The 27,336-nt window shown below is 37.8% G+C and overlaps 2 protein-coding genes across 2 annotated transcripts; both read left to right on the forward strand.

The window, feature by feature from the left end:
• The first annotated feature begins 806 nt into the window (after window positions 1-806).
• On the forward strand, window positions 807-18,645 carry LOC106948345 (unconventional myosin-XV-like). Its single transcript, XM_015033960.1, has 24 exons — window positions 807-940; window positions 2,541-2,600; window positions 2,734-2,809; window positions 2,917-3,032; window positions 3,133-3,251; window positions 5,590-5,731; window positions 6,718-6,829; window positions 6,904-6,978; window positions 8,891-9,096; window positions 9,171-9,289; window positions 9,560-9,629; window positions 9,707-9,779; window positions 11,300-11,373; window positions 12,307-12,389; window positions 12,486-12,616; window positions 12,708-12,802; window positions 14,101-14,178; window positions 14,258-14,354; window positions 16,016-16,176; window positions 16,265-16,398; window positions 16,832-16,965; window positions 17,679-17,812; window positions 17,928-18,068; window positions 18,148-18,645. The coding sequence occupies exons 1-24, from the start codon at window positions 812-814 to the stop codon at window positions 18,247-18,249; spliced, it is 2,661 nt and encodes an 886-aa protein (XP_014889446.1). The 5' UTR covers window positions 807-811; the 3' UTR covers window positions 18,250-18,645.
• Window positions 18,646-20,135: 1,490 nt separating this feature from the next.
• On the forward strand, window positions 20,136-25,502 carry alkbh5 (alkB homolog 5, RNA demethylase). The gene is made up of 4 exons (XM_015033961.1): window positions 20,136-21,478; window positions 22,253-22,333; window positions 22,414-22,536; window positions 24,643-25,502. The coding sequence occupies exons 1-4, from the start codon at window positions 20,766-20,768 to the stop codon at window positions 24,800-24,802; spliced, it is 1,077 nt and encodes a 358-aa protein (XP_014889447.1). The 5' UTR covers window positions 20,136-20,765; the 3' UTR covers window positions 24,803-25,502.
• The last annotated feature ends 1,834 nt before the right edge of the window (window positions 25,503-27,336 follow it).

The raw sequence follows: 27,336 nt of genomic DNA on the forward strand, positions 1-27,336 counted from the left end.
ATAAATACCTCGGTGTTCAACTTGACAATAGACTGGACTGGAGAATCAACTGTGAAGTGTCTATAATAAGGGACAGAGCAGACTGGACTTCCTGAGGAAGCCAAGATCCTTCAAGGTTTGCAGCAAGATGCTGCAGATCTTTTATCAGTCTGTTGTTGAGAGCATCATCTCTGCTGCTGTCATCTGTTGGAGCAGCAGCATCAGAGTCAGAGACCTAAAAAGGCTCAACAGCCTGATAAAGAAGGCTGGTTCTGTTCTGAGGACAACTATGGAACCTTTGGAGATGATGATGCAAAGAAGGATTCTTCATAAAATCAAGAAAATTATGGAAAATCCTGACTAGGATTCGTTTGGTATCCCTGTCTTGGGAAAGCGGAACATCTTCAGTCAGAGGCTTCTTCAGGTTCAGTGTGGTCCAGGCTGCTGCAGGAGATCTTTCCTGCCGACAGCCTTCACCATCTCAATGGCTCTTTGAAGAATCTTGATGACTACCTTTGGGATTAATAAAGTATTTTTGAATTGAATTGAATTTTACTATATCTTTGTAATGAAAAGTTTTCATCATTTTATATGAATATTCCATATTCATATAACATGTTTTTTCCTCAAAAAATTTAAAGCCACTCATAGCACTCATAGTTACAGTCTTTAATATGCCTTACAAAGTTCTTACTGGTCTGTGTTAGTGAATTCAGGTTTGGTGTGGATTTTCCACTGTTAATTATTTCATTTTTATCCGTGAAAGAACACGTTTAGAAAGGCGATTTTGATAGCAGAATGTTGTGTCAGTGTTTCATTCTGCTTATTAAACATGTTTGTTGCAGTATCTCGAGAGCTCCCAGTGGAGACGGAGACCATCCAGACACAGCTTCACCAGAGCACCAACCAGGAGCATTACACCTACACCAATGTGCCCTGGAGGCTGTATCTCAGAAAGGAGGTTAGTACACGAATACAGCAACAAAAATAAACCACACATCAGTGAAGGATGATAAAAAATACAAACATAGATGTACACAGTTTTGATAAAACAAAGAAAAAGTTTTTGATACTGCACAGAAACACACAACAGACTCCACACCCTCTTTAATAAATAAAGATGAAACCAAACGGGATAAAAATTCACCTGAGCTTCTAGAAACACCCCTTAGTAGAATTGACTTTTAAGTCACACAAAAAACGATCACTTTATCAGTTTCTCACGTTGTTGTGTATGAATTTTGTTTCACTCATTTTTACAGCAAAATTATCACATTGAGGTCTGATGAATAAAACACTTTGGGCTGCTTCACTGAAGGTCCAGAAGCTGGAGAGGCTGTCTCCTCTCTGTTCATTCAAACAAGCCATAATTGTGCAGTCTTCTATTGATTTGTACTGTCATGAACTTTAAGTTGCTAACTGAGGATGTTCCAGTTTAATTTCTCTTTGATTTAGAAATCAGAGAGATTTCTAAAATCCCTCTGAACATTTCATAGACCTCCAATCCGGAGGTGACTGGGAACTTCCATGCATAGTTTTCAATTGTGAATAGTCCTTCCCTCTGGAGAATGATGGACTTCATTTTTTTTTTTTTTTTGAAAATGGTCGTTGGCTTTAACTTTCCAGACTGGTGGGCAGTAACAATTGCTCCTGTAGGGCTGCGTTCACACAGCAGGCAAATGCAACCCACATCCGACTATTTCACAGCAGAACAATCCAATTCCAATCCTTTCACGCCATAGAAAAAATCATCTCTGTACTACTTCTATATTAAACAGAAACAGTAATTCTGCACCAGAAGAAGTTAGACTTTGTAAATCTGGACATAGACAATGGCTGAAAGTTACAACTATGAAATTATTAAGCAAGTCTGAGTCAGTGAAGCGCATCACATCACAGTCCCACTGCTCCTGGTCCAACTGTGCACCCAGGCAGACTTCTCTACAGCAACTGCAGTCAATGTGCCACAAAAAGCCATCGCTGTTAGTTGGACTTTATTTTTATTAGCTTCCTTTGTGTTGATATGATCTTGTGACAATACTGTTGGTGCTGGATAAATTCCGTTATAATCACCACAAACAGTGTGCTGCTCTGTGAAGTCTACGTTCTTATGCACATGTGGGTCCCTTTAAAGTCATATGAATAACTGCGCAAAGAAAATGGGATTTCAGCAAAATAATCGGAATGAGCATCAAGACCTGTTGTGAGAATGTAGCCTAAGGTCGTTTCTGATGCCTTACCATATTGTCACTTTAACACATATAGACATGCCACAGAACAGCAGCCTGCAGGAACTCTTGCTGTGGCAAACCTGATGATCTGGCTGCTCTATCTTTTAAATCTTCCTGAAGCAGTAATGGTGTACTTTTTGTACACTTTAGACAAATCATTTTCAAAAAGTCTACAAACATAAGATTTCTTGCAGTGCAAAAACCCTAGAATTGAGTAAGGGTGTATTTTTTATTTTTATTTTTTACCATGACTGTAAGTATCCTGCTCTGCATCATTGCAAATTACTGTGCAATAAAAACAGTTTTTCTGATAAATATTTTGTCTCTCAGGTGTTTTATCCCAAAGACAGCTTCAACAATCCTTTGTTGCTAGATCTCATTTTCAAACAGGTAGATCATATTCCTTCTTTTTATATTTCATATTATTATTTTTTTTAGTCCTACAAGCTCTCATGATAACTGAAAGATCACAGAGAAATTCAGCAAAATTCTTCCTCTTCTCTGCTTTATTCCGTTCCACCAGATAGTGAATGACACCCTGTCAGAGGCGTGCGTTCGCATCACCCGGGATGAAAGGCAGAAAATGAAAGCCCTTTTCGGTAGTCCTGTCTGTTTTTCCTGTAGTTATTTTTCATGACTGCATTTCTCAAATAAGTACAACTCTGTGACATTAGTGAGTTTGTGTGTCTGTTTCTGTGAATGACAGCAAAACATGGTGTTGAGCAGAATATGGATCCGGTGGAGGAGCATGTGAAGAAAACGATTGTGACAGCAGCCAGGGAGACCTGGGAAATTTACTTCTCCCGACTCTTTCCTGCCTCGGTGAGTTTGGCAGAACGTTGTGCAATACTAAAATTGCTTCATGCGACGTATCAATTTTCTAAGCTGTTCTCAGTGGATATGTGCATCTGTCTGAGTGCAGGGCAGTGTAGGAACAGGTGTGCAAGTGTTGTCAGTGTCCCACAGCGGTATCAAATTACTGAAGACGGTGAAAAGCAGCGCATCAGCTCCAGACTATTTCAGAGTCCTTCGACCATACACGTAAGTGCAGATATTTGATGGTTTTTTTGTTTTGGGGTTTTTTTTTATCTTATTAGCAGTTTTTTTTAAAGCTATGACGTAAAAACTATTAAATATTTATCACACTGTGCAAAAATTTTAAACCAACTGTCATTTATTTCTACTTTTTTTTCAGCAAGTTTCTGATCTTCTAAACTAATCTTTATTCTTAGTTCTCAGGCAGTATCCAAGTCTTTCTTTTTACATTGGTTGCTTTTTATTTTAGCTTCAGTCATTGCTCCTAACAACATAAATACATTTGACTAGTGGAGTCCACAAATCTGTCTGATCTAAAAACGTGTAAAAGCGAAAGTACATTCAAATATTTAAGAAATAGTGAAAACATCCTGGTGAACATGCTGCATCCATCCCGAGTTTTCAGCTTGGTAGTTCTTTGAGGATTATTTTGTTGGAGCTAAAACTATTTTCTATCCATTTAAATTTATCTTTGCAGTTTTCTTTAGTGTTGGGAATCAGAACTCTAGAAACCAAAACTGTTGTGGCAACCTCACACGGTGACATCAAAATTCCTGGAAATCAGAACTTGCGTCGATGCTTGGCTTCTGTAATTATTAATAATTGTAGTCAATTATTATTAATTAAATTATTAATAAAATTTAAATTCTTTAGTTTAATCAGGGCACCAGTTCCAACAGACCTGGAATCATAAACTTCTAATGAAGGAATGAATTCACACTACCAGCAGAAGAAACTCTTCACATCAAGGAGTGATCACTGACACGCTGATGTCTTACCAAATCTGAGAATTAGTAACAAAACAACCAAATTTTACAGCTGAATTATTCACATCTTTATTTAACTATTGTACAATATAAATACTGATAAGAATAATAAATGGAAATCAAATCAGAACGCTTTCTAGAAGTTCTCCAGTGAATACTTTGAAGGTTTTGAAACAAATCTTGTTCCTGGCCAGCAAGTTAGAAGAAAAACGTTCAGAGCTCAGATGTCTCAGTTCAAGGTTGACATCTTTGGGATTGTTATAGAAATTTTATGAAGGAATGAGAATATGTTTCAATAAGTAGAGAAAGATTAATATTTGTCTTTAAGTTTCTTTATTCGAAGGCAAAAGCGTTCAAAGACCTGTCTCACTGAGCGCAGTCAGGAGAAGAGCCCTGAACAACACGCTTCACATCGTTATATAGTCACAGCAAGACAAAGACCCATCCAGAGTCTGATCTTATCTCTATTGCCAGATGGACCACAGAGACAGAGTTTTATTGCAGGAGGGCAGTTTGGCAGTGATGTCTTCATCTCAAGAAATGATTAGGAATTAGATTAGATCAGTTTGTGGATAAAAATTGATTACTTTTTACCAAGTTGCTATGACCTCCTAAACACCAGATAGAACTGCCTTATGGGGTCAATAATTTATGGAAAAGCTAACAAAGCTTTAGCATTAGGTCAATCATGACCTACTGTCAGCTCCCAGGTGTACCTTGTTGTTTTATTTTTTATCATGTCCCAGCCTTAAACTGAAATACCAAACGAATCCCAAAAATCCTAGCACTGAGTAATTCCAGCAACCTGCTCCAAAGAACTCTGACTAACATTAGTATTCTAAGCTTTTGTTAGAGTAAATATGCATTATTAGCATTAGAATTACAGAGAAATGTGAGAAAATGAGAGTTGAGTCGCTGAGGAGAGGTGCGTTGATGTCCCAATCCACTCCACGCCTTATATGGAGTTCCTTGCCGTCTTTTCTGACCGTATATCACCTCCACCCATTTTCTGAGATACAAGCAGTGGGAAGTTCCTCCATCCATGAGTCACGACTCCCCCACTTTGCTTGTCCTTGGCCGGTGCCAGGCATATTCCTCTCTGCCACTCCTCTTTCAACTGAAGCATCTATATCCAAAAGTCTGTATGAAGCCTCCAGATTTCAGACTGGAGTGTCTTTTCATGTTGGAAAGAGGGTTAACCTCTGACCCTTCAGTGTGTTTCTGCATTGTAAGGAGTCAGTTGCTTGCTTCTTATACTTTTCCACAACTGGAATTTATAGTGACAGTAGTTGAAGGAGTTTTCTCTTATATGGTAAATTAAGTCTGGATGAATGAGTTATGTACTTTACTCCAGCTCCATCAGACAGTTTGAGGTCAAACATTTGTTGAAGTGTTACAAGAAAATTTGTATTCCTGGAAGGGATTTATTAAAAAAATAATAGACTGCTCAAAACTGGCGCAGCAAGCATATGCCCCACACTTTAATGTTTATTTGTTCTTTATTGTACTGAGAGGTTAGGACCCAGGTAAGTAGTGCATATTGTGACTGATGCTGTTTGTCTTTCTTTCTGTCTCAGATACGCAGACATCCTGTTTGTGACAATCCCCTCTGAGAACATGCTGGAGTTCAATCTGACCAACGAGAAGCTGATCCTGTTCTCCGCCAAGGCTTTACAAGTCAAACATCTCATAGACACCTTCATCAATGAGATCAAAAAGGCAAGACGAGTCACAGTATACCAATGTACATACACTCACCAGCCACTTTATTAGGTACACCTTGCTATTACCGGGTTGGACCCACTTTTGCCTTCAGAACTGCCCTAATCTTTGGTGGCATAGATTCAACAAGGTACTGGAAACATTCCTCAGAGAGTCTGGTCCATATTGACATCATAACATCATGCAGTTGCTGCAGATTTGTTGGCTGCACATCCATGATGCAAATTTCCCCTTCCACCGCATCCGATGGTTCTCTCTTGGATTGAGATCTGGTGACTGTGGAGGCCAATCAAGTTCAGTGAACTCATTATAAAGTGATGAACATGGTCAGTAACAACAGTCAGGTAGGCTGTGGCATTGATACGATGCTCAATTGGTGCTAATGGGCCCAAAGTGTGGCAGGAAAATATCCCCCACACCACTGCGCCACCACCAGCCTGAACTGTTGATACAAGGCAGGATTGATCCATGTTTTCATGCCATTCTCCTCTGACCTTTGGCATCAACAAGGCATCTGCGCCCACAGAACTGTGGCTCACTGGATATTGTCTCTTTTTTGGACCATCCTCTGTAAACCCTAGAGATGGTTATGCATGAAAATCCCAGTAGATCAGCAGTTTCTGAAATACTCAGACCAGCCCGTCTGGCACCAACAACCGCACCACGTTCAAAGTCGCTTAAATCACCTTTCTGCCATGTGATTGGCTGATTTGACATTTGCTTTAATGAGCAGTTGGACAGGTGTACCTAACAAAGTGGCCGGAGAGTGTATATCACAGAGATATTTAAAGATTGTAACATATCCAATCAAACAATCTATAAATTGCTCTGAGGTGTTGGATAATTTAAATGATTTTGAATCACAAATCAGAGTTGATTAAGGAAAACTGGCCAATTCTGATCACTGAACAACTAAATGATACTTTACTACTTAATATCAGTTATTGCATGCTTGTATATCTGTGTACTGGTTTCCTGAACAGGACTCCGACTACGTCATCGCAGAGCGTAACTTTGTGACAGACGATCGATCGAGGCTCAGTTTCCATAAAGGTGACATCATCAGATTGCAGGTTATGGACGGGCTAGAGAAAGGTCAGATACTGATTCATGAGCGTCCTGGCTGAAATCTGTGATGTTAGAACATTTACAGATATTCTCTCCTGTAGGTTACTGCTATGGCTGTGTGGTGAGGAAGAAGGTTGTGTTTTTGGAAGAGCTTAAAAGGGACACTGAAGACTTTGGTGAGTTTTTGAACAAAACGATAGCTCTTCTCTTTATACATTGTACTTGATGTTATTGCAAAATATAAACATGCTGAAATATTTACACCCATAATTTCTAACCTTAAATCTGAACTTAAATAAATGTATCTTTTTATCTGGAGCTTTCAATTGAAGAGCGGTGGAGGCTTTGGAGCATGTCTGATGCAGAATAAGCACTTCCCGCTTTGCTCAGAGAATCCTGCCAATTTGTGATCACTTCAATATAAGAGATGTTCCCTAATTTAAAAACTTAGGATTCTCTTGTTATTCCAGTCTCTAGTGGGTCTACAGAGTGTGAATTCAGCCTTCACAACAATGTCAAACCCTGAGACCTTTAATTAGGCACAAATAGGTAATCCATGTCCATGTTCATAGTTTAAGTGTGAGTTACATGTATCTGCTTGATGTGTGATTCCAGGATGTGGATTCTCTGTTCTGCTTGTTGAATATTAATTAGGGCTGTCAACGTTCACACATTAAACCATGCGATTAATCTGAAAATTATAATACATTAATATTACATATCGCAGCTTAATCAAACTACTATTTTGACCTAAAAGCTTCTGTCCTGCGGAGGGTTACAGCAGTGCATTATGGGCTCTATACACAGAGAGCAACGAATGACTGCGAAAGGTGAATGTTGTCTGCGACAGCAGACAGCAGCAAAAGTTGAACATTTCAAGCTTTTCCTGTGTTGCATCACTGGCTCCTGTGTGCACGTCCGTGGGCACAAGCTCAAAATTTCACATGCACTGATTATTTTAATTTATAAATTCTGCGCTGGTGCCTCGGCTGGATGAGAACAAGAGACCCATCACATAATTTCCATAGGAAATGAATGAAGAGAGACATTTCTATAGACATTTAAAACAAAATGACTTCCTTTAAGCCTTCTTCAATATAAAAACCTGACAAACTGAGAAACTTCATACGTTTGACTTGAGATAAATGAATTAAAAATTAAAGAATTTCTGAAAGCATTAACACAGAGTGGCCTACAACTGCAGCCTTACAAACCAGTAGATGGAAACACGCCTAATTCACATTTTCTTTTTTGCAAGATTTTAAAAATATGCTCCCAATTCACATCACAGTTGGATGAAAACACAGCCAGGGTGACATTAAACAGTTCCTACATCAGACAGATGGCAGAGTAAAAGTGTATTTAAACATGTATTTGTGATTAATTAAATCATTTCCATTTATTTCCTTTGATTTTTGAAACCTGGCGTCAGAAATCTTTCATGTTATGCAAAGTAAAATTAGTTTATTACCAGAGGGGCTGAGGCCATCAGTAGGTGGTACCTCATGGTTTGAATTGGAAACTAAAAGCCCTAGCCCTAACTTTATATTGCCTCTTGAACATTTGTAGATTTTTTTCATTTTCCAACCACAGACTTACAGAAGGTCATGTATGGTTTCAAAATCTTTACATTGACCTCCTCTGACTCAGTGCTTTTTCGAAACACATTTACCTGCAATTACAGATATGAGTTATTGGGTTATGTGTCTATAAGCTTTATACATCCAGAAACTTTTCCATTTGTCTTATGCAAAATAACTCAAACTTTGTCAGATTGGACAGAGACAGTCTAGTGAACATAAATATTTAGTTGTTTTAACATAAAAACAAGAAGTATGAATACTTCTTATTGAAGGTACAGTAAATAATGGCTGCTTATTTGCAAATAAAAACAAGGAGTTGAGCACAGCTGAGAACAGTGTTGTCCATCATGACAGCAGTAAATCATCTTTTGCGAGGTTATCAGCACAACCCCAGACAGGAGTGGAATTGGCAGATAATGATCTGACATGCAGTAAGTAGAAAGCAGACAGTGAGGAGAAGAAATTGTGTGTCTCTCTGTAAATCTTTTTTGCTTTTGTGTGTCAGGTTGGAAGTTTGGAGCCGTGTTTGGCCGCTCCGGGGCATTCCCCACAGAGTGTGTCCACCCTGTTGCTCCTCCTGATTTCCTATCGCTGCCGCTGGACCGAAAGGCAGAGCCTCGAGGCGGAGCTGACCAGTTCGCCGTGTCGTCAGCCATTGCTGTTGCTGTGGCCTCCACCATGGCTGCTCATGAAATAGATCAAACGATTGAGGTTCCCAGACACAAACGCACTTTATGCTGTTTATTTGTTTATTTCTGCCAAACTCACTTCTAATCTCTTTTTAGAGAGTTTCACTTGATGGCTTCCCTGATGGAGAGCCTGATGAGAGGGCTCTGCAGGACAGTAAATATGATATGATAGAGTTTGCCAAGAAGTACTTCAGGCAGGCACCAAATGGACACGGGTGAGACTTTTTTTCTTGCTGTTCAAACTTTTTATTGGGAAAAGATGCAATTAGCATTAAAAAAAGATGTTTGTTGGGACTGTGAAAATCAAATGCATTTGTCACAATGACCAGAAGATCTAGTTCCCTTTCTCTAGAAGTGCTTGAAACAAATAAATATCCAGCTATATTAAAGGCCATAAGTTGTAATTTTAGTGCAGATTTTTTTTGTGTGCCATTGTTTTTGAACATTGTTGAAATATAAAGTTGTTTCGATGTGTCTGTCCTCAGAGATTCCATGAAGAGCAAAGGCAAAAGGAACGATTTCAGGGAGCCTACTGACATGATTAAGTTCTCCAAGGTGCTTTTTATTTTCTATCACATGCTAACATCCATGATGTTTAGGTGACATTTTGTTCAACTGATTTGTCCTTGCAGACCCCTCTGACTGAGTCTCTGATAGAGTTCACAGATGTAGCTATGAACCGAGTGGCAGCTGATCTCTACCTGTGTAAGTTGTTGACTTCTCTTCTCTAATTAAATCCACCAGTTATATAATTTAGGTTCAGTATTGTCAAAATGAGAGGACCCTGAGATATTATACCTTTTTACTTGCACCTTTTAAATGTTTCTTGAATATTTATGGAACCAGGCTAATTTTTTTCCATTTCCAGAATAACCTTTTTTATTTTTACTGAGAGCATTTTTTTTCCTTTACCATTTATTTTTGTGTTTGAAATTAGGTTCCTAAAAATTATCTTCTTAAAGAATTATTTATTTTTATTTTATTAAAAATGTTTGAAATTTCCTCAATTTTATTTTATGTAAAAAGAAAACAAACAATAACAAATGCCATTCAATGTCTTTGTTCTCACATATTTGATTTTTCGTGATTCATCACCTCACTGTGATGATAGTCACATTTTGAATGACCAGTCAGACTGGTGGTAGTACTATGTCAGTGTCTTATTAAGGCAGCCTTTGGTTCACCAGGCTAGGAGAGATGCTGTCCCATAGCTGCCACAGATGTCGGTTTGTTAAAATAAAATCTTCAACTAATAATGCGTTTGAAAAGTGGTAACTGCCCAGCTTCCTGATCCTATCTTTTGCCAAGCTGACCAGACTGACAAGTTAATCCTACACCAAACCAGGAGCTCTGTCAAATCCCCACCACTTCTTCCAGTGCTGTAGATCAAGCCTACAACCACAGCTCTCATCCTGAACTGAACTGGATCCCTTTCATCCTCATACTCCCGCCAAGGAACTGACCTGTTGCCTTGGCTAAGAAAAAATACTTGTGTGGATTTCATGCAGATGAAATTTCAAGTATTTGTCTTTATATATTTTTGTAAATATTATCTGATACAATTCATTATATTTTACACTATGTGGTTGTCTGTGTGTGTTTATGAGGTACCACTTCACTCCAGCAGTCAAAGAATCTTCCAATCTGGCTTCATCATTAATTAATTCATATAAATTTGCCCAGGTCCCTCTTGAAAATGAGATCTGGATCTCAACGGGGTTTACCTGGTTAAATAAAGGAAATAAAAAAAATAAATAATATTTGAAATATACATCCATAAATGTATTATATGTTACATTTATTATTTAATAGTTTTTATTTTGTGTAATGTTATTTCATCAGAAAAATTATCTCTACACATTGTTTAAAAAGATCTTTATTTGTACATCTGGGTAGGTTTGGAAAGAGAAAAAAAGTAGAAATCTAGCCTCCCATATATTCATCCACTAGTCCACAACCTTCCACCCACTAAAATCTGTCAATATGTCTCCAATGAACAATTGTGTTTATTAGTAGAGCTAGACTGGAAAATAAATTAAACTTAAAATCAGCTGGGAATGCCCCACAGCGGCATTGATAGATTATAAAGTGTACAAATAAAACATTTAGCTACAAAAATTAAATTTGAACACTAATATCAGGCATTTGTTAACTAAAAATGTGTATGAATTGTGAGGGGATGTTTAATTTGTGTATGTGTGTGTGTCCTGGTGTAACATCTCTAGGCATTATGCGCTTCATGGGGGATTCTCCATCTAGGGGTTCATCAGAACAGGAAGTGGTCAACATGTTCCTTAAGGTAAATATGCTCATTATCAATTTCCCACACCACAGAGTATTTGATGCTGAAATGCAGGTCCTTATTCCCATTGAGGAAGTTTACAACAGCTTTCACTGTTTTTTACATTCTACTGCGCAGAAACCCGACAGAAGCATTGGGACGTAATAAAAACATATTAAAGGACAGGAAAGCAAACACCTAGAGGGCAGTGTTCATAGTTGGTGATTTTAACCATTACCAGCATATACGCAGTAAAGTTATTTTCCCACACACAAGAAAAACACACTGGATCACAATGTCAGGGGGGTTTATAAGGCTACACTATGTCCTCATTAAACCTCTGTATTCACATAGACATGTGTACTGACCTCATTGTTCCTCACAAACACATTGCCTTGTGCTGAGTCCCATGCTGTACCCTATTCCATAATGACCACACAGCCGAACACTAGTGTTATCAAATTTGTAGACGACTCCAGTCATTGGACTGATCTCTGGGGGAAATGAGGCAACATATAATAATGTTCTGTTTTCTTTCCTTACCTGTTTTTAAACGCAGCATCTAATTATGCTGCTAATAATAAGTTATGTCTGGCATTTGTGTGGCTCCTATTCCTGCATTCCCTCAACTGAAAACTTTGAAAGAATTTAATTATAGACCAAAATTTGTTTCCCTTATGCTTTTCATTTGCCCTTAAATTTTTTATGTTGTGTCACAGATTACTTACCTGCTGTATGTAGCATTCCTCAAAAACATTGTTCCAGTCATTCTGCTAGTTCAACTTATACACTAAGATTTCTAAGCTACAGAATGATATATTGTATTAGATGTCAAAGGTTAATATTATTATTTTGCAGGAAGGAACTCCACCTAAACTCTTGTTTTTTGTTGTTTTTTTTTGTTGTTATTTTTTTTGTGTGTGTGTGCTGTGATTTATTTGCTCCCCTCAGCTCATTGGAGAATTCACCTTGATGAGGGATGAAGCTTACTGCCAGCTCCTCAAACAACTTACTGCCAACACCAGCTCCAAACCGTAAGTCGGCTGGCCACACACAAACCCTCAGTGCATGGCTCTTTGGTGATTACCTCTGTGATCCTGAGCACCTCTGTGCTCGCTTGTGCTTTGCAGCGATAGTTGCCAACGTGGCTGGAGGCTGCTGTACATCCTGGCTGCCTACCATCGCTGCTCTGAAGTCCTCAAACCTTACCTGTTAAAATACCTGCAGCAGGCTTCTCGCAGTGCAGGAGCACCATATCAAGGTAAGAAAAAAAAAACACACACACTAATATCAAGTGGGAGTATGCTGCAAATGTTGCAATCAGTGTGAAATATGTACTGCGCTTTTTTCAGGCATAGCTAAAGCATGTGAACAAAATCTGAAGAAGACGTTTGTGTACGGCGGTCGGATTGTTCCACCCAGCGGCATGGAGCTGAAAGCTATGATGGTTGGTGCCTCCATTAATTTATCTGCTTTTAGGCCAAAAACATTTTAATCCTTATTAGGGATAAGATAGATAGAGAATAATATTATTTTATACACAAAATGCAGAATCAAGTAAGAGTCAAAAGGACAGATCTGAATTATGGAGTATTCTAATACATCCACTTTTACCATCTACATATAAACACAATTGCGTATTACTATTTATTACTAGTGGAAATTAGTTTTTAATGGCTTAGTATATAACCAATGAAATATTTTTTTTCTTTTTTTATTTAATTAATCCAAGTTATGTGTTGTAAAAGGAAGAATTGACAGATAAATATAGCAAAGTTTCTAAATGTGTACTTTCTTCAGACTAGTCTTTTTTTAAGTTCGGGAATAAAGGGCACTGGACTCCGTATGCCTGGAGGACACTCCACAGCTGTGTTGAAAGCCTTTTCTTGGGCAACAACACACATGTGGACTGTTACACAACCACTACAGCATGTTAAAGAGGTATGTCAGTCATGACAGCCCCACAACATTCAGAGACCTGAGGCCCTTGGGGCAAATCCCATCCATCCCTGAGACTCTGCCACCATCTAGATTTTTGACCGCCTTTGAAACTTCAGCCTGAGTGCTGAATGAGTCCCAATGGTGCAATGGAGGGGATTGAGAAAATCTTCCAAGTCTCTTTCCACTAAATGACAAGATCCTCCATCAAGGTCAGTAACTCTCCACCCCCCTAAACAGTGATGGCAAAGTACTGCTTCAGAGGTGTCGGACGGTTTGAAAGAATTGCTTTAATGTCAACCAAAAGTTCTTCTGCATGGCCTCGCTGAACTCATTTGGCAAGGCCATGAACTCATTCATGACCTCACAGAAGCAAACAGTGTGGCTCTACAAGCTAGCCAGGCTTGATAGGATTTCTTCTTCGGCTTGAAAGGACAGTTAGTGTGAATTTTGTGCAAACTCATTTATGGCATGGAATGCTCTTTAATGGACAATATTTCCAAATAAATCAACAGTTTTCTTCAGTTGCACTTGGTAAAAACAAATTAGTTATTTTGATTTTGCCTAAATATGGGTTTGGAAGCTGTTTTTAAAGTTTATTATGACCAAAGGAATATGAAGATAAGTGAAGAGAAGGAAAAAGAAAAGTAAAATTTGGTCTTCCTGAAGACTTAGTTTCTTTTTTTCTTCATTATACATACACTTGAGCACCATTTTTTTATGACCTTATGATTCTGCAGTCCTAACAAGTGAGTCATTTTTAGCATATCTACCACATATATCATGTGATCGTTTGTGTTTCCTCAGGCGGGACGCAGTTCAAAACGTCAGCTGTTTCTCTTCCCTGGAGGCATTGAACGCCACGTGAAAATCAAAACTTGTACTGTAAGTTCTCAGCAGGTGATGATCAGTGTGGTGCATTAGTGTGGGCGGGCTGGGATTGACTGATGTATCTGTTTTTCAGGTTGCCTTGGAGGTGATAGAAGAGTTATGCTATGAAATGGGATTACACACACTAGAAGCCATTGAAGAATATGCCATATTTTTAGTCACCAACAGAGGTATGCACAGTCAGATTTTGATTTAAAATGTTACAGAAGTGCCTGAAAGGAAACGAGACAGAATTTCTCAACAGATCAATGTAATGTGAGATAAAAATAATTGTATGTTTTTTAAATTTAATTTTAAAATGTCATGTTAAATGATTTACATCCACCTAAAAAAGAGCAAACATATTTATATGTAATGCAGAAATTAGAAACCTTCTACAGCTGTTGGCATGTTTCCAGTGAAAGGATTTTTCTTTGGGGATGAGCTTCAAGTCTTTGAGGACGGAAGGCCTCTTTGCCATCCAAAGATTACCATCCAAAGATTACATGTCAGATTAAGGCAGGACTCTGGCTAGGACATTGCGAAATGTTAATAGTCAGAAGAAGTGTGTTGGTAAAGTTAGAAGATTACTTAATCATTTTCCCATTTTTATGAATAATTTTGGGCTCAATTGTATGTAATGAACTATTTCTAAACCTTATGACTGAATCCATCTGTCATAAGTAGTCCTCTTTAAATATCCAGATAGTGAATTAAAAATAAGTGGAAAAAGAACAAATGAAAATTGTAATGGAGTTTCAGGAAGTCTGAGAGTTAATAATAAGCTTTAATTTGCAGAAGAAGCATCACTATTATGTATTTTTTGATATTATTGTATTATTTCAGTTTGCTAAGATGCTTGTGAGAACAACTAAATGTTTATAAACTGAAATGCTGTGAAGTTTGTACAAAGAAAATACAAAAGTTTTAATAATAAAAGAAACTGCATCATTTCACTTTTAATCTAACAGTTCCAGCAAAACATAGATGCAGTTTAAACCCATTTAAATTCAGCAACTCAATAAACTTTCCATGGTCTTTCCATGTAGTGAACTATCACTTAAAAATTTACAAAACTTATGATTGAATAATAGAAGTGGCATGTTTTTATGTCACTACACTTAAAATAATATATGAATTTATTTACATTTATGCCGAGGTTGATTTTGAAGTACACCTGTGCTTTACAATTCAAATTCATATAAATTCAAAGATATGTTATTGATCCCAAAGGGAAAATGAAATAAATTGTATATATACCACTGAAAATCTTTATTTATCTCTGTCTTTTTATTGAATTTTTTTCTTTTATACATAGATGAGAGCCTGTAGATACAAAGAAGTCAGACATATGTTACATTTATACAACATAAACCAAAACTAATAATGAAATACAGGAAAAAAATTCCTAGAAAATAATCTCATTCCCTCCAGGTCTCCACCATACAGACCTGCCCACTGCATCTCCGACAAGAATGGAGCACGTATTAATAAAAATGAATTAATCTGAAATATTGTTATGCAAACTTTTTGTATGATGATGAATCTTCATATAATTCATGATATAGAATATATATAAGACATGCACAAAGCTACTTGTTCGTAACTTGCATTGTTTTCTGTTCTAATTTTTTCTAAGGTTTTAGTATGTAATATTTATTTCTATAACAACCTATCATGCTGAAATTCTGGATTACTCCATGATGCCACAGATGGATGACACTGTTTTGTTGGGGACAGCTCAGTCTTGTGGCTCTGCTGGTTTTTGAGAAATTGAGTAATTCCTACTGCAGTAAATATGCAAAAATACATGAAATAACAAACCAATCTCTGTGTAACTGGGTGAGCTCAGGTCAGAATGTTCGACCTCTGAACAAGAACGAGTACATCCTGGACGTTGCCACAGAGGCAGAGGCAGTCGACTCAGGCTACAGTCTGTGGTTCCGGCGAGTTGTCTGGACTCAGTCGCTCAGGTTCGAGAATGAGCTGAGTGTGGCCATGCAGTATAACCAGGTACTAAAAAAGATTTCCTCTCACTCCACACACATATTTTGTTATTTGTTGTTATGTGTGTAACTCAGGTTTTGTGGATATTTTTCAGATCCTTCCAGACTACCAGAAAGGCCTGCTAAATGTTCTCTCACATGGAAAAGTGAGCGATCAACAGTTCCACCAAATATCAAAGCTGGCTGCTTTGCAGCATAGAGCCAAGGACAACATCTATACTCCCAGCATGTGAGCAACAAGAGTTATTAACGCTCATTTCCAAACATCCCAAAAGTACTTTTTAAATGTTTAGTATTTTATTTAACTTTTTGGTTATGGACTTAGTCCCTTTCTAAAGTCTTTTTCAGTCTCTGAAATATTGAAGTTTCTTGTTTGTTTGTGAATAAATTAAAGTGAAAGATTCTGACTTTACTGTACTTGGAGGAGTTCAGTAGCCTAAATGGGCTGAGCTGTTGTGCTTCAACTGGATGTCTTTTTTTCTTTACGCACTGTCAACTATGAAAAAGCTATATATTTTTTGCAGTTATCACTGCCTGTCACAGAGCAAAACACAGAGCAGCTCATTGAGTTGTATAAAACAGTTTTTGAGAAATGTCAGAAGCCACAGAGCGAGGCAGCTTCTGTTTATCTGACGTTGTTGTTCTTGTCCTCTGTCTTCCAGACACGAGCTATCAGAGTACATTGCTGCACCTCTCTTCAAAAAGCAGCCCCCACAGCAGTGGGTTACCATGGCAACGCAGCACATGCAGCAAGTGCAGCCTCTGAGTCCACATCAGGCTAGGGCACAGTTTCTCGGTAAGATCCCTTCTCAAAGGAAGAAAATGCAAAAACATAAATAAAACCATAATGTTTTCACATAGCTTAAATATGAAATGTTTATAAGTTGTACATGACTAAACACATTTTTTTTTTTTGGAAAGCTGAGTTCAGTTTTACTAACCACAGCAGGCCTGTAGAGAAAAACTCAAATACAAACTTAAAATCAGTATTTATTTTGTGTTTAAACTTATTTTGTTTTATTAGTTATTTGACATTATTAAGTAAATGTTTGGCTAAAATTTAACTAAAAATAGTTTTATTGTGTTTGTGTTGACTTGGTAAAGTAATCCTGTGAATAAAATTGCTTTAAAGGATAGTGTTACTGTTGAAAAGGTCACATTGTGGCAACCCTGGAGGACTGGAAAAAAAGTAAAGGATAATCTCAGTAGAGGGAAGGCGGCGCAGCAGAGGAGGACAGAGCCACATGGTTTTACTACAGTAGTTTGTTTATTGATGAGCATATCTTAGGCCTGATTGCTCCTGAACAAAGTTTCTTTTTACACCGGAGTCTCGTGGAAGTTTTTTTTATATACATCAATTGAACCTACACGGATAAAAGTTGGTAAAACCAGCCTTGTGGCCTTACAGTGGTTCAGACAAACAAAATCTTCATCAACTTTAATTATAAAGTATGTAAGATAATAATAATGATTTTGTTCCCTTTTGTTGCATTCTGTCTGTGCATGCAGGCCTGATCAGTGCGTTCCCCATGTTTGGTTCCTCATTCTTCTACATCCACAGCAGCAGCTCCACCACCTTCTATGCTCCTTGCATTCTAGCTGTTAACCCACGTGGTCTCCACTTTCTGCACAAAAACACACATGTAAGAACCACACACACATTTATCACTGTGTGATCGGCTCATGGCATCATTAGCATGAGCCTGGGAGAAAAGTTGTTCTCTCTTGTCAGAGCAAAGTCTGACGTCTGTTCTGCAGGAACTGATGGCAGCCGTCCCCCTTGTGGAGGTGCAGGGCAGTCGCACCCAGAGGCACAGTACTGGAACCAGCTACCCGTATGTGGACCTAACTGTGGGGGACATGAACACACAGCGGGTCATTCAGCTGCAGCTGGAGCAGGTGTGGTAGCAGACAGCGGATTGGGTAAATTCTGGTGTTTGATACTTAGTGCTGTAAAGCTGACTGGTTTTCTCCACAGGGCCTGGAGCTGTGTCGAGTTATTGCCATGCAGGTTGAAAATATGATGTCTGTGAGAGAAAAGAGGCTCACTCTGCCACCCAGCGAAATCACCATGCTGTGATGTGTGCACATGTTTCATAGTATGCACAAATGTTTCTGCACATGTACACGTAGCTACCTTCGCACTCCTTCAGTGGTTTGTTGTGTAGTTTTCACAGTGACATGGGAAATATCAGGAAGTCATTCCAGGTTTTACTGGATTATTTCTCTGAAGTTACAGAAAAACACAGCTGAGTGATAGATTTGGATCCTCCATCTTATTCTTTGTGAGAATTTATAGCTTCACTCACTGTTGTGTTTTCAACAGATATCTTTGGCATCTTTAAATGTTTTATAGTTAATCAGTTTTATGCTTTTATGTTATTTGTATGATTGGTAATGATTTGTAAACAGAAGAGTTGATATATTTTGTAAAACAAATATTTTTTCAGAAAAAAAAATAAAAGCATGAATAGACCCACTGATTTGCTCATTAAATCTAATGAATGTTTTTGCTATATCTTTATTTACATTTTTTATAGAAATGTAAATTTTATTGCCACTTTTCTAATATTATTTACTATGATGTAGATCTGCTGTTTTACATGCAAAACTTGTATTAACAGTGTTGAGCTCATAGCTGTTATGCAAGATTCAGTTACTGCTGTGACACTTAGGAGTTTAAATTTTTGGATGATCTATGGCAATGCCTCACTTTGTTGCAGCTTGAAGAAAGAACACATTTGCTTCTACAGTCTAGTGCAATAAAATTTTACAATTTGTTTTTTTAATCTTATAGCTAAATGTGCATAAAAGATCAAAGACTTTACATATGTTTTCCAAGATAATGGAGCAGATTAATCTGAGAGATATTTGTAGGGTTGTAGCTAAAACATTGAGTAAAAAAGATTCAAAAAAGATTCTTGTTGATTCTGTATTGGAATTTTAAAAATATTTTGGTGATATTTTGCTTTTTCATCAGGATACAGCCCATTCGCCCTGTACAGTTATATTGTGAACTGAATTTCATAAAACACAGAAAAGAAGCCTTGTTTCTTTGACAGCCTCTTCAAGATGGAAATTGTGACACTGTAGCCACCTCTCCCAGGATGATAATCTGTAAGTAGTGAAAGAGCAAATCACATTTTTAACATGGTTACTGTCTTCGTTGGAGCCTGCTGGGCTTTTTTTTTTTTTTTTTGAAATAACACAAAAAGGCTGGGGGAGATATTGAAAATCTCAATGTTCTATTTGCTTTGTACATCTATCTGTAAACTATTGTAAACTGAAATCCCTAAGCTGTTCCTGTACTTACTGAATAATTAAATAAATAAACCAAGTCTGGATGGACTGATGGAACTTTTAGATGTTGAATATGGATTCATCAATCAGCCATCCATCCATCCTATTATTCCATTGGTCATCCATTCTGCTGCTATGTGGTGATTTATTTTTGTAATGATTCCCAGTTCTTTGAGCATGGAAGGCTATTTCTACAAAACTCTCTTTGAAAATAAACTAGGGACTCTGGCTTGTACCATTGCAAAAGGCCATTTTAAATCCTCGAGGAAATATTTTGGTAAAATTAAAAGATAACTTCAAAGCTAAATCTACCAGGGGTATAAATAATTTTGAGAAATTTCCATATTTCAGTCTGGACCAGCAACCACTCCAGAAATATCTGACTTAACTTAATTCTGAACTTTTGCACTTATTCTAAAAATGGACATAAAAGAACTAAGAACTCTATTTGAATATTTCACATATTCATGAAAATGCGCTTAACCCTGAAGACGTTTTTTAGCATAACAGCCTTTTCAAAAAATTTTTTAGAAACATTCATGTAATCAATAAACCAGAAACAAAAGAACTATTTTCCAAGTTAACTACTGGTGGCTAGTTAGAAGGTAAGCGGGACAAAATTAGCAACATTGAATTTGGAACCCAGAGAGACCCTCCCACAAATCTACAATGAGCATGCGCAAACCCTCCGCAGGTTACACGAGTTTATTTTCAGGCTTGTACTTGGAGACTGACTGAGAAGGCGAATTTAGCTTTATGCCCATTTAACAATATAGTTTCTGGCTCTACTTATTTCAAGCATCATTGGAGGAAGCTCAAAAATATCCAGATTGGGAATTTTGGTGGTGACATGTCGCTGCGTGTTTTGTCAGTATTTCCAGGCGGCAACGGAGTGGTCAAGCCAGGCTAGCCGGGCTAACAAGCTATCAGCTAACAGCGTTAGCCTCTTCTCTGCCTTAGCTGGACGCAGAGTGGTGATGACGCAGTATCTAACTTCTTTGTTCGTTTCTGAAATACGGGATATATGAAATGTAAAAGAATAGTTACAAAAGAGTAACGCTTCAAAACAAAGACTGAGCTAGGAGCCATAGCTAACATGAGCTACTTTTGTGCGCTTGTTGTTGCTATGCGAGTTAATTGACTCTTGTAATTTTATTCAGGTCTAGTTTGTCCATAACAAACAAACTGTTGTAAATTTGTTTTGAAATGCAGCATTGAGGCTAGTTTTTTGTGTGTGTGTTTGTAATTAGGAACCTTTATTTTTTGCAACGCGGCGGTCATATTATTTTGGCCGACATGGCAGCCAGCGGATTCTCTGACCTAAGAGAGAAGCTAAAGTCTATGACTCCGCACCGGGACGACTACGGGAACAAATACCGAGCGAGCAACGGCAGCGGGAAGGGTCGAAAGCGGAAGTATCGAGAGTCGGATGACGATGAATACGAACACAGCGACGATAGTTCTGACCTCCGGGAGCAAGAAGCCCGCCGGGTCAGGAGTAGCGTCGTACAGCTGAGCATATTCACCCCAGAGGAGTGCGCCCGCATCGAGGAGAGGATCGATGAAGTAGTGGCCAAAGCAGAGGCTGGACTGTATCGGGAGCACACGGTGGATAGAGCGCCCCTCCGGAACAAGTACTTCTTTGGCGAGGGGTACACGTACGGAGCCCAGCTGGAGAGGCGCGGACCGGGTCAAGAGCGGCTGTACCGCAAAGGAGAGGTAGACGAAATCCCTAGCTGGGTTCATGAGCTGGTGATCAACCGGCTGGTGTCCAACGGGGTGATCCCCGAGGGTTTCGTCAACAGTGCGGTCATCAATGATTATCAGCCAGGTGGATGCATCGTGTCCCACGTGGATCCCCTGCACATCTTTGCACGGCCCATTGTCTCTGTGTCCTTCTTCAGTGACAGCGCGCTCTGCTTTGGTTGTCGGTTCCAATTCAAACCCATCCGGGTGTCAGAGCCGGTGTTTGTCCTGCCTGTGAGGAGAGGGAGCGTCACAGTACTGAGGTGAGCATGCTCACCTCATTTATCAGATGTCTTCATGTATTGTGTCTGGCAAAAGTATTTTTTTCCCTTTTTTTTTTTTTTTTTTTTTCATTTTTGTTCCCTTAGTGAGAACCCCAGATTATATATTTCATTGAGATTTTAGGTGTTGAATTTCTTTTGCAAAAAGTCAGTACAGGGAAAACTTCATACATAATTATGGAATTAATGTCTTAATTTCTTTTGGGAGCGGAATAGAACATTTGTTGGTTCTTATTTTCTTTAGAAATATCATGATTTTTAAACAAATGTTTTCTTCTCAGTAGAGAAGACATTTTGGTCTATAAATTCACAACATTCATAGTTTCTTTTGGATGGACAATTTAATCCCATTAGTCTTTTTATTTTTCACAACGTAGCATCAGGCCTTTTTTCAGTTTTTTATATATATATGTGTCATGTTTGTCCTTACCTTGATCTTTGTTTGCTCATTAGCTCCACCCTATACCAAACTAACTTTTAACTGCATAAAATAGATGTTTTTTTGGAGGCTACAGAACTTTCAGTCTCTATGAAAAAAGCTACAAGAGACATTCCATCAGTCTGTGGTTATTGTGTATTGTTTAATAATCAAATTCATTAGATTCATATTTTCTTCTTTGGATTTTTAATCTTACTAAAATACAATGACGTTTGCGATTGCAATGTGACAATATGGAAAATATGTATACTTTTCCGCGACAGTTGTTGTTCAGAGCAGATTTCGTGGTAACAAAAATGTTTTTCTTTCATTTGCAGTGGCTATGCTGCTGATGACATCACTCATTGCATCAGGCCTCAGGACATCAAGGAGAGACGTGCAGTAATCATCCTCAGAAAGTGAGTCGGTGTTCTGGTTTTAAAAGGCAGCATTTGTTAGGGTCAAATGGGCTTTCATTCAGAGCTTTGTCTTTTGTCAGAACTAAACCTGATGCACCGCGTTTGGACTCAGACAGCCCTTTAAGTTCGTCTCCTGCCCTGAGATCTGCTCCTCTAAAAGCCAAATGCTCTCATCGAAAAGCAGATCCGGATGCGGCTCACAGGTATTTATGCCCACTTATCCAGGTGATCTCTATGAAGGACTGCAAGGATGAAAATAGTTTGCAAATTTCTACCCTGATAAATACCTTTGAAATGAGCACTTTTGTTATCGCTGCACTTCAATTCAAATTCAATTGAACAATAATTTACTGATCCCAAAGTGAAATTAAATATTGGTGTAACTCATTTAAGTAAAGAGCTGCTGTAGATAGTGGTGGTTGTTGGCAGGAAAGATCTCGTGCAGTGGCAAATCTGAAGAACCTCCTGACTGAAAACACTCTGTTTGCCCAAGACAGTTTCATGTAGAGGATGATCAGGGTTGTCCATAATTTTCTTGATTTTATGAAGAATCCTTCTTTGCATCATCATCATCTCCAGAGGTTCCATAGTCGTGCTCAGAACAGAACCAGAACAGAACCAGCCTTCTTTATCAGGCTGTTGAGCCTTTTTAGGTCTCTGACTCTGATGCTGCTGCTCCAACAGATGACAGCAGCAGAGATGATGCTCTCAACAACAGACTGATAGAAGATCTGCAGCATCTTGCTCCAAACCTTGAAGGATCTTAACACCCTCAGGAAGTTCAGTCTGCTCTGTCCCTTATTATAGACGGGTCATTGTTTTGTTTACATTTAAGATGAAATGATTGTTTACACCATGACATAAAGCAGTCCACCAGCTCTCTGTACTCAGTCTCTTGTCCATTTCTGACTCACCCACCAGCTGCAGAGTCTATTGTAATTCAACGAATGTGATTGTTGAGGCCTCCACCTGTGTCTTCTGGAGTTTGATAAAGTAGATCAGGCTGAATTGTGTTAAATGTTCTAGAAAAATCAAAGAACATGGTCCTCACAGCGCAGATGACAGTGGGTTTGTTGAAGCAGGTGTATGATGGCGTCTCCAAGCAGACAAGCACCTATCAGGGGGTCTTGGTATGTGCTTGTCTGCTGACTGAGGTGGACCAGCAGGAGTCTCTCCAGGACCTTCATTATGTGGGTTGTCAGGGCAACAGGTCTATAATCGTTGGTAACTATATTAGTGATTGTGATTATTTATGTTGAGTATATTTGATCAAATGTGGAGATAAAACAAATAAAAATAAATTAAGGCATTTTTAAGAATCTTATAATTAACTGTATTTCCATTACTTGATATTTTAACCATTTGGCTGAGTTGACTCTTGTGAAATGTTAGAGATCAACTCCAGATCAAATCAAAAAAGTGAGTGGTCTACTGGTAGATATGATTTATTATTTGCATAGTCACACGTCTTTATTCTACACAGTGAATGGAAATAGAAAATTATTAAAAATCATAAGTTTTCAGGTTGGGCTTGTGCAAATTGGTTCTTTTTATGGCCGAAACAAAGTGTAACAAGTGGCCAAAGTACAAAGGTACAAAGTAACAGTTTTTTTAAAACCACTGTTTTCAGTAATTTTAGATTTTTTATTTTTTTTTTATTTTTTTTTTTTGTAAGGTAAGGTAATTTTATTTATTTAGCACGTTTTCAGCAACAAGGCAATTCAAAGTGCTTGTGAAGGCTATAATCCATATAAACACATTCCTATAAAGTTTGTTTCAATTCTGCATACAAATGTAATCCAGTTATACTGAAGGATCGTTGGAGTAGATTCCAGATTTTAACTGGGTGAGGAAAAACTTGGTGATGATGTATGGGGTTTGACGGATAGCCTTGTACCTGTGCAGTAGGGGAATGTTCTTACCCGAGTACAAAAATAAGTTTGTTAAAGATGTCTTTTAAAGGAAACAAGTTATCCAAACGAATTTGCCCTTGTGTTAAAAAACAATCCACCACCTTATTGAATCATGAATAAATTTGCATTTTTGGTTCAGTTTCATGAGCCCACAGCACTGATCAAGTGATTTCCTGTAGAGTCAAAGAAATCACTTGAATAGAACCTGATTGATAACTTATAGTTGACTAAAAATGGGTAACTTCTTTCGATATTTTTAAAGTGCATATATCCTGGTAAACCTTTTTTTTACACACCGGTAATCTAAATGTATCATCATTTAAGGTACTAAGCTGAACTGTCCTGAGTATGACAAAAGTAGATCAACATGTGACTTTTTTTCCCCCTGCAAACCAGGCCAAGGGTTCTGGAGATGGATAAAGAGGAGAATAGACATCCTTCGCTGTCCCGCCACCGTCACCATAGCGCCAGCTCAGAGAACTACCGGAGGCGTGAAGAAGACCTTGACAAACACCAGGAGAGCTCAGGGCGCAAAGTGAAAATGAGGCGCCACTGACTGCCTCTTTGACAGGCACGCTCACATACTAAAATATCCCTACTCCTTTATGTATGTCAGTATTGTAACTTTATTTGATCAGTTATTTTAACGGTCCAGTGTATTCTGGTTCAAGAACAACCATTAGGTTTCAGTTTTGATTTGAGTCAAGAAAAGCTTGAGTGTACTGGCTTTTCTGCTGCTTATAATAGACCATAACTTACTCACTACAGTAAAAGTCTGTTGTTAAACAGTTTAGTTAGTTTAAATTAAACATTTCTTTATGTTAATAGAGGAGCAGAAAAGGCATGTATTTTTTCTACCTTGAGAATTGAAAAGAACATGTACGTATGAACTTGTACAAAAAAATCCCAACCTGTAATCTAACTTCATAATGTACAATATGTTAATGTACAGTCTTTATTTGGAGGGCTTTTATGAAGACTGATTCTTTATTTTTTGTGTTCTAGCCATATAAATTTCAAATCTATTACTTTTGTCAGTAGGTAATGTCAGATCTTCACTTTTTGTTCAGATTTGCAGTTTAGGTTTCAGCAACAGGCAAGTCCATCCTTGCCATCTCGTGGAAGTGGTGCAGGAGCAAAACAAATGCTTCATGGAAGGCTGCCACATTTCACTGTCCTGTCTCAGTATAAGGTTGCTGTGTCATTTGACATGAACCATGTCATTCCTGTTCCTTAATAAAATTACTTTTTCCTCATTTTGCTGTTTGGATTTTACTTGGTATGTTATTTGTATGTTTCCTGTCTGAAAATGTTTTAGTGAAGAAATTACATTTTCACAAGCTCACTTGCAGTTTGCTGTGTAAACAAACATCTATTACTGATACCCGTATATGGGAAAGGTGCTCCTTAGCCACCAACTAGGTTAGTCTAGAGTTACACATGAATAAAAATAATCCCAGGTCACTGGATAAATTGCTTTCTAAAAATGGAATGAGTGAAGCTGCTGCAATCGAAATTGCCTTGTTCACCAGATAAAAACTTAGTTTGGGTTAGGGTTGGAGAGTTTAACTTGAATAGAGGTGCACAAATAAACCCACTGAGTTGTTTTTAGGGCTTTTTTTTTCTTTTATTTTTGCATGTCACTATTCAAACAGACTAAAGTCAAATGTAAGAAAAAATGGGACAGTTATTAAATGAATACAGGATGTGCGCATCATGTTAATTTAAAAAATGTTTGAAAATAAAGACCTAACCTGGTTGGTAGTTTCTTAGATCCCTATTTGCTTGTTAATGCACATGTGGAATTTACAGTAGATAGCATGAAATAGAACATGAATAATTTGAAAATGAATAGATGATGCTGTGGGATATTTGATTTTTTTTCATGATTTTTATATTGATCCCTTTAGGGTAAAAACGTATTCTTTTTGTTATATTTAAACAGTGTACTTCCAAATTCACAACACTTCCTCTTACACTTTTTTTTGCCTCAGTACAACAGTGAAACCAGCAACCCTCCCGACCCCACCAAGGGACAAGGGTGTACAGATGGATGGATGGATGGACAACAGTGAAATTCAGTTACATTACATGTAACACTAATAATAACAGTGTTACATGTAATGTAACACAGCATCATGATGCTGCCTGTTTTACTTTGGGGGTGGTGTGCTGTGATAGTTTTCCATTAAATGTAGCGCATAGCATGTCAGTTTTTTTAAAAAAAGATCACATTTGGTTTCATTGGATCAGAGCGCCTTCTCCCTTTTTTGTAATGTGACTCTTATGGCTTGCCTTAGACGCTCTTCTATACTGGTGGAATAAGTAATATTTTTTACTATGTTTTATTCCACACAAGAATTATTTTATATTAGAAATATTTTTATTTTCCACATTTTAAACATTTGTGGAACAATTTGTAGAACATTTTTAAAACAATGAAATGACAATTTTACAACAGAAATGGTACAATGTGAACGTTCATTATGTGTGTGCATGTGTGTGTGAGAAAAAGAGCATGTTTCTTATCTATCCTGAAATTTGCAAATAATTTGTGAAACTAGCTAGCTAACCAAGCTAGCTAACATTACTGTCTACATTCTATTGTGCTATGTGCATCATGCGTGTCTGTGCATATATGTGTGCATTTATTTATCCATCCATCCATTTTCTACTTATCATTTTCCTCCAGCTCCATTTTTCCCTAATTAGTGACCAAGATCCTGAGATACTTGAACTCCTTCACTTTTATCCAGAAATTTTGTTAGGACATCCTCCCCGACCTGGAGAAAGCACTCTATTCTTTTCTGGCTCTGTATTTTTCTGTATTTATTCATATAGCTATGAATTTATATATATACTGCTCAAAAAAATAAAGGGAACATTTCACTTTAATTTTGTGTGTGGCTCCAAATCCAGGCCTCCATTGGTTAATAAATTTGATTTCCATTGATGATTTTTGTGTGATTTTGTTGTCAGCACATTCAACTTTGTACAGAACAAAGTATTCAATGAGAATATTTCATTCATTCAGATCTAGGATGTGTTATTTGAGTGTTCCCTTTTTTTTGAGCAGTGTAATTTATTGAG

Source organism: Poecilia latipinna, unplaced genomic scaffold, assembly GCF_001443285.1.
Source record: "Poecilia latipinna isolate Pla-1442-1.1 unplaced genomic scaffold, P_latipinna-1.0 Scaffold283, whole genome shotgun sequence".
Taxonomy (NCBI): Eukaryota; Metazoa; Chordata; class Actinopteri; order Cyprinodontiformes; family Poeciliidae; genus Poecilia; species Poecilia latipinna.

Bases quoted from the DNA above. Each gene is read 5' to 3' on its own strand.
- alkbh5 (XM_015033961.1), top strand. From the start codon at position 20,766: ATGGCAGCCAGCGGATTCTCTGACCTAAGAGAGAAGCTAAAGTCTATG. The intron at 21,479-22,252 runs GTGAGCATGCTC...TTTCATTTGCAG, and splicing joins GGGAGCGTCACAGTACTGAG to TGGCTATGCTGCTGATGACA. The intron at 22,334-22,413 runs GTGAGTCGGTGT...GTCTTTTGTCAG, and splicing joins GCAGTAATCATCCTCAGAAA to AACTAAACCTGATGCACCGC.
- LOC106948345 (XM_015033960.1), top strand. From the start codon at position 812: ATGTTTGTTGCAGTATCTCGAGAGCTCCCAGTGGAGACGGAGACCATC. The intron at 2,810-2,916 runs GTAGTCCTGTCT...TGTGAATGACAG, and splicing joins GAAAATGAAAGCCCTTTTCG to CAAAACATGGTGTTGAGCAG. The intron at 11,374-12,306 runs GTAAATATGCTC...TGCTCCCCTCAG, and splicing joins TGGTCAACATGTTCCTTAAG to CTCATTGGAGAATTCACCTT.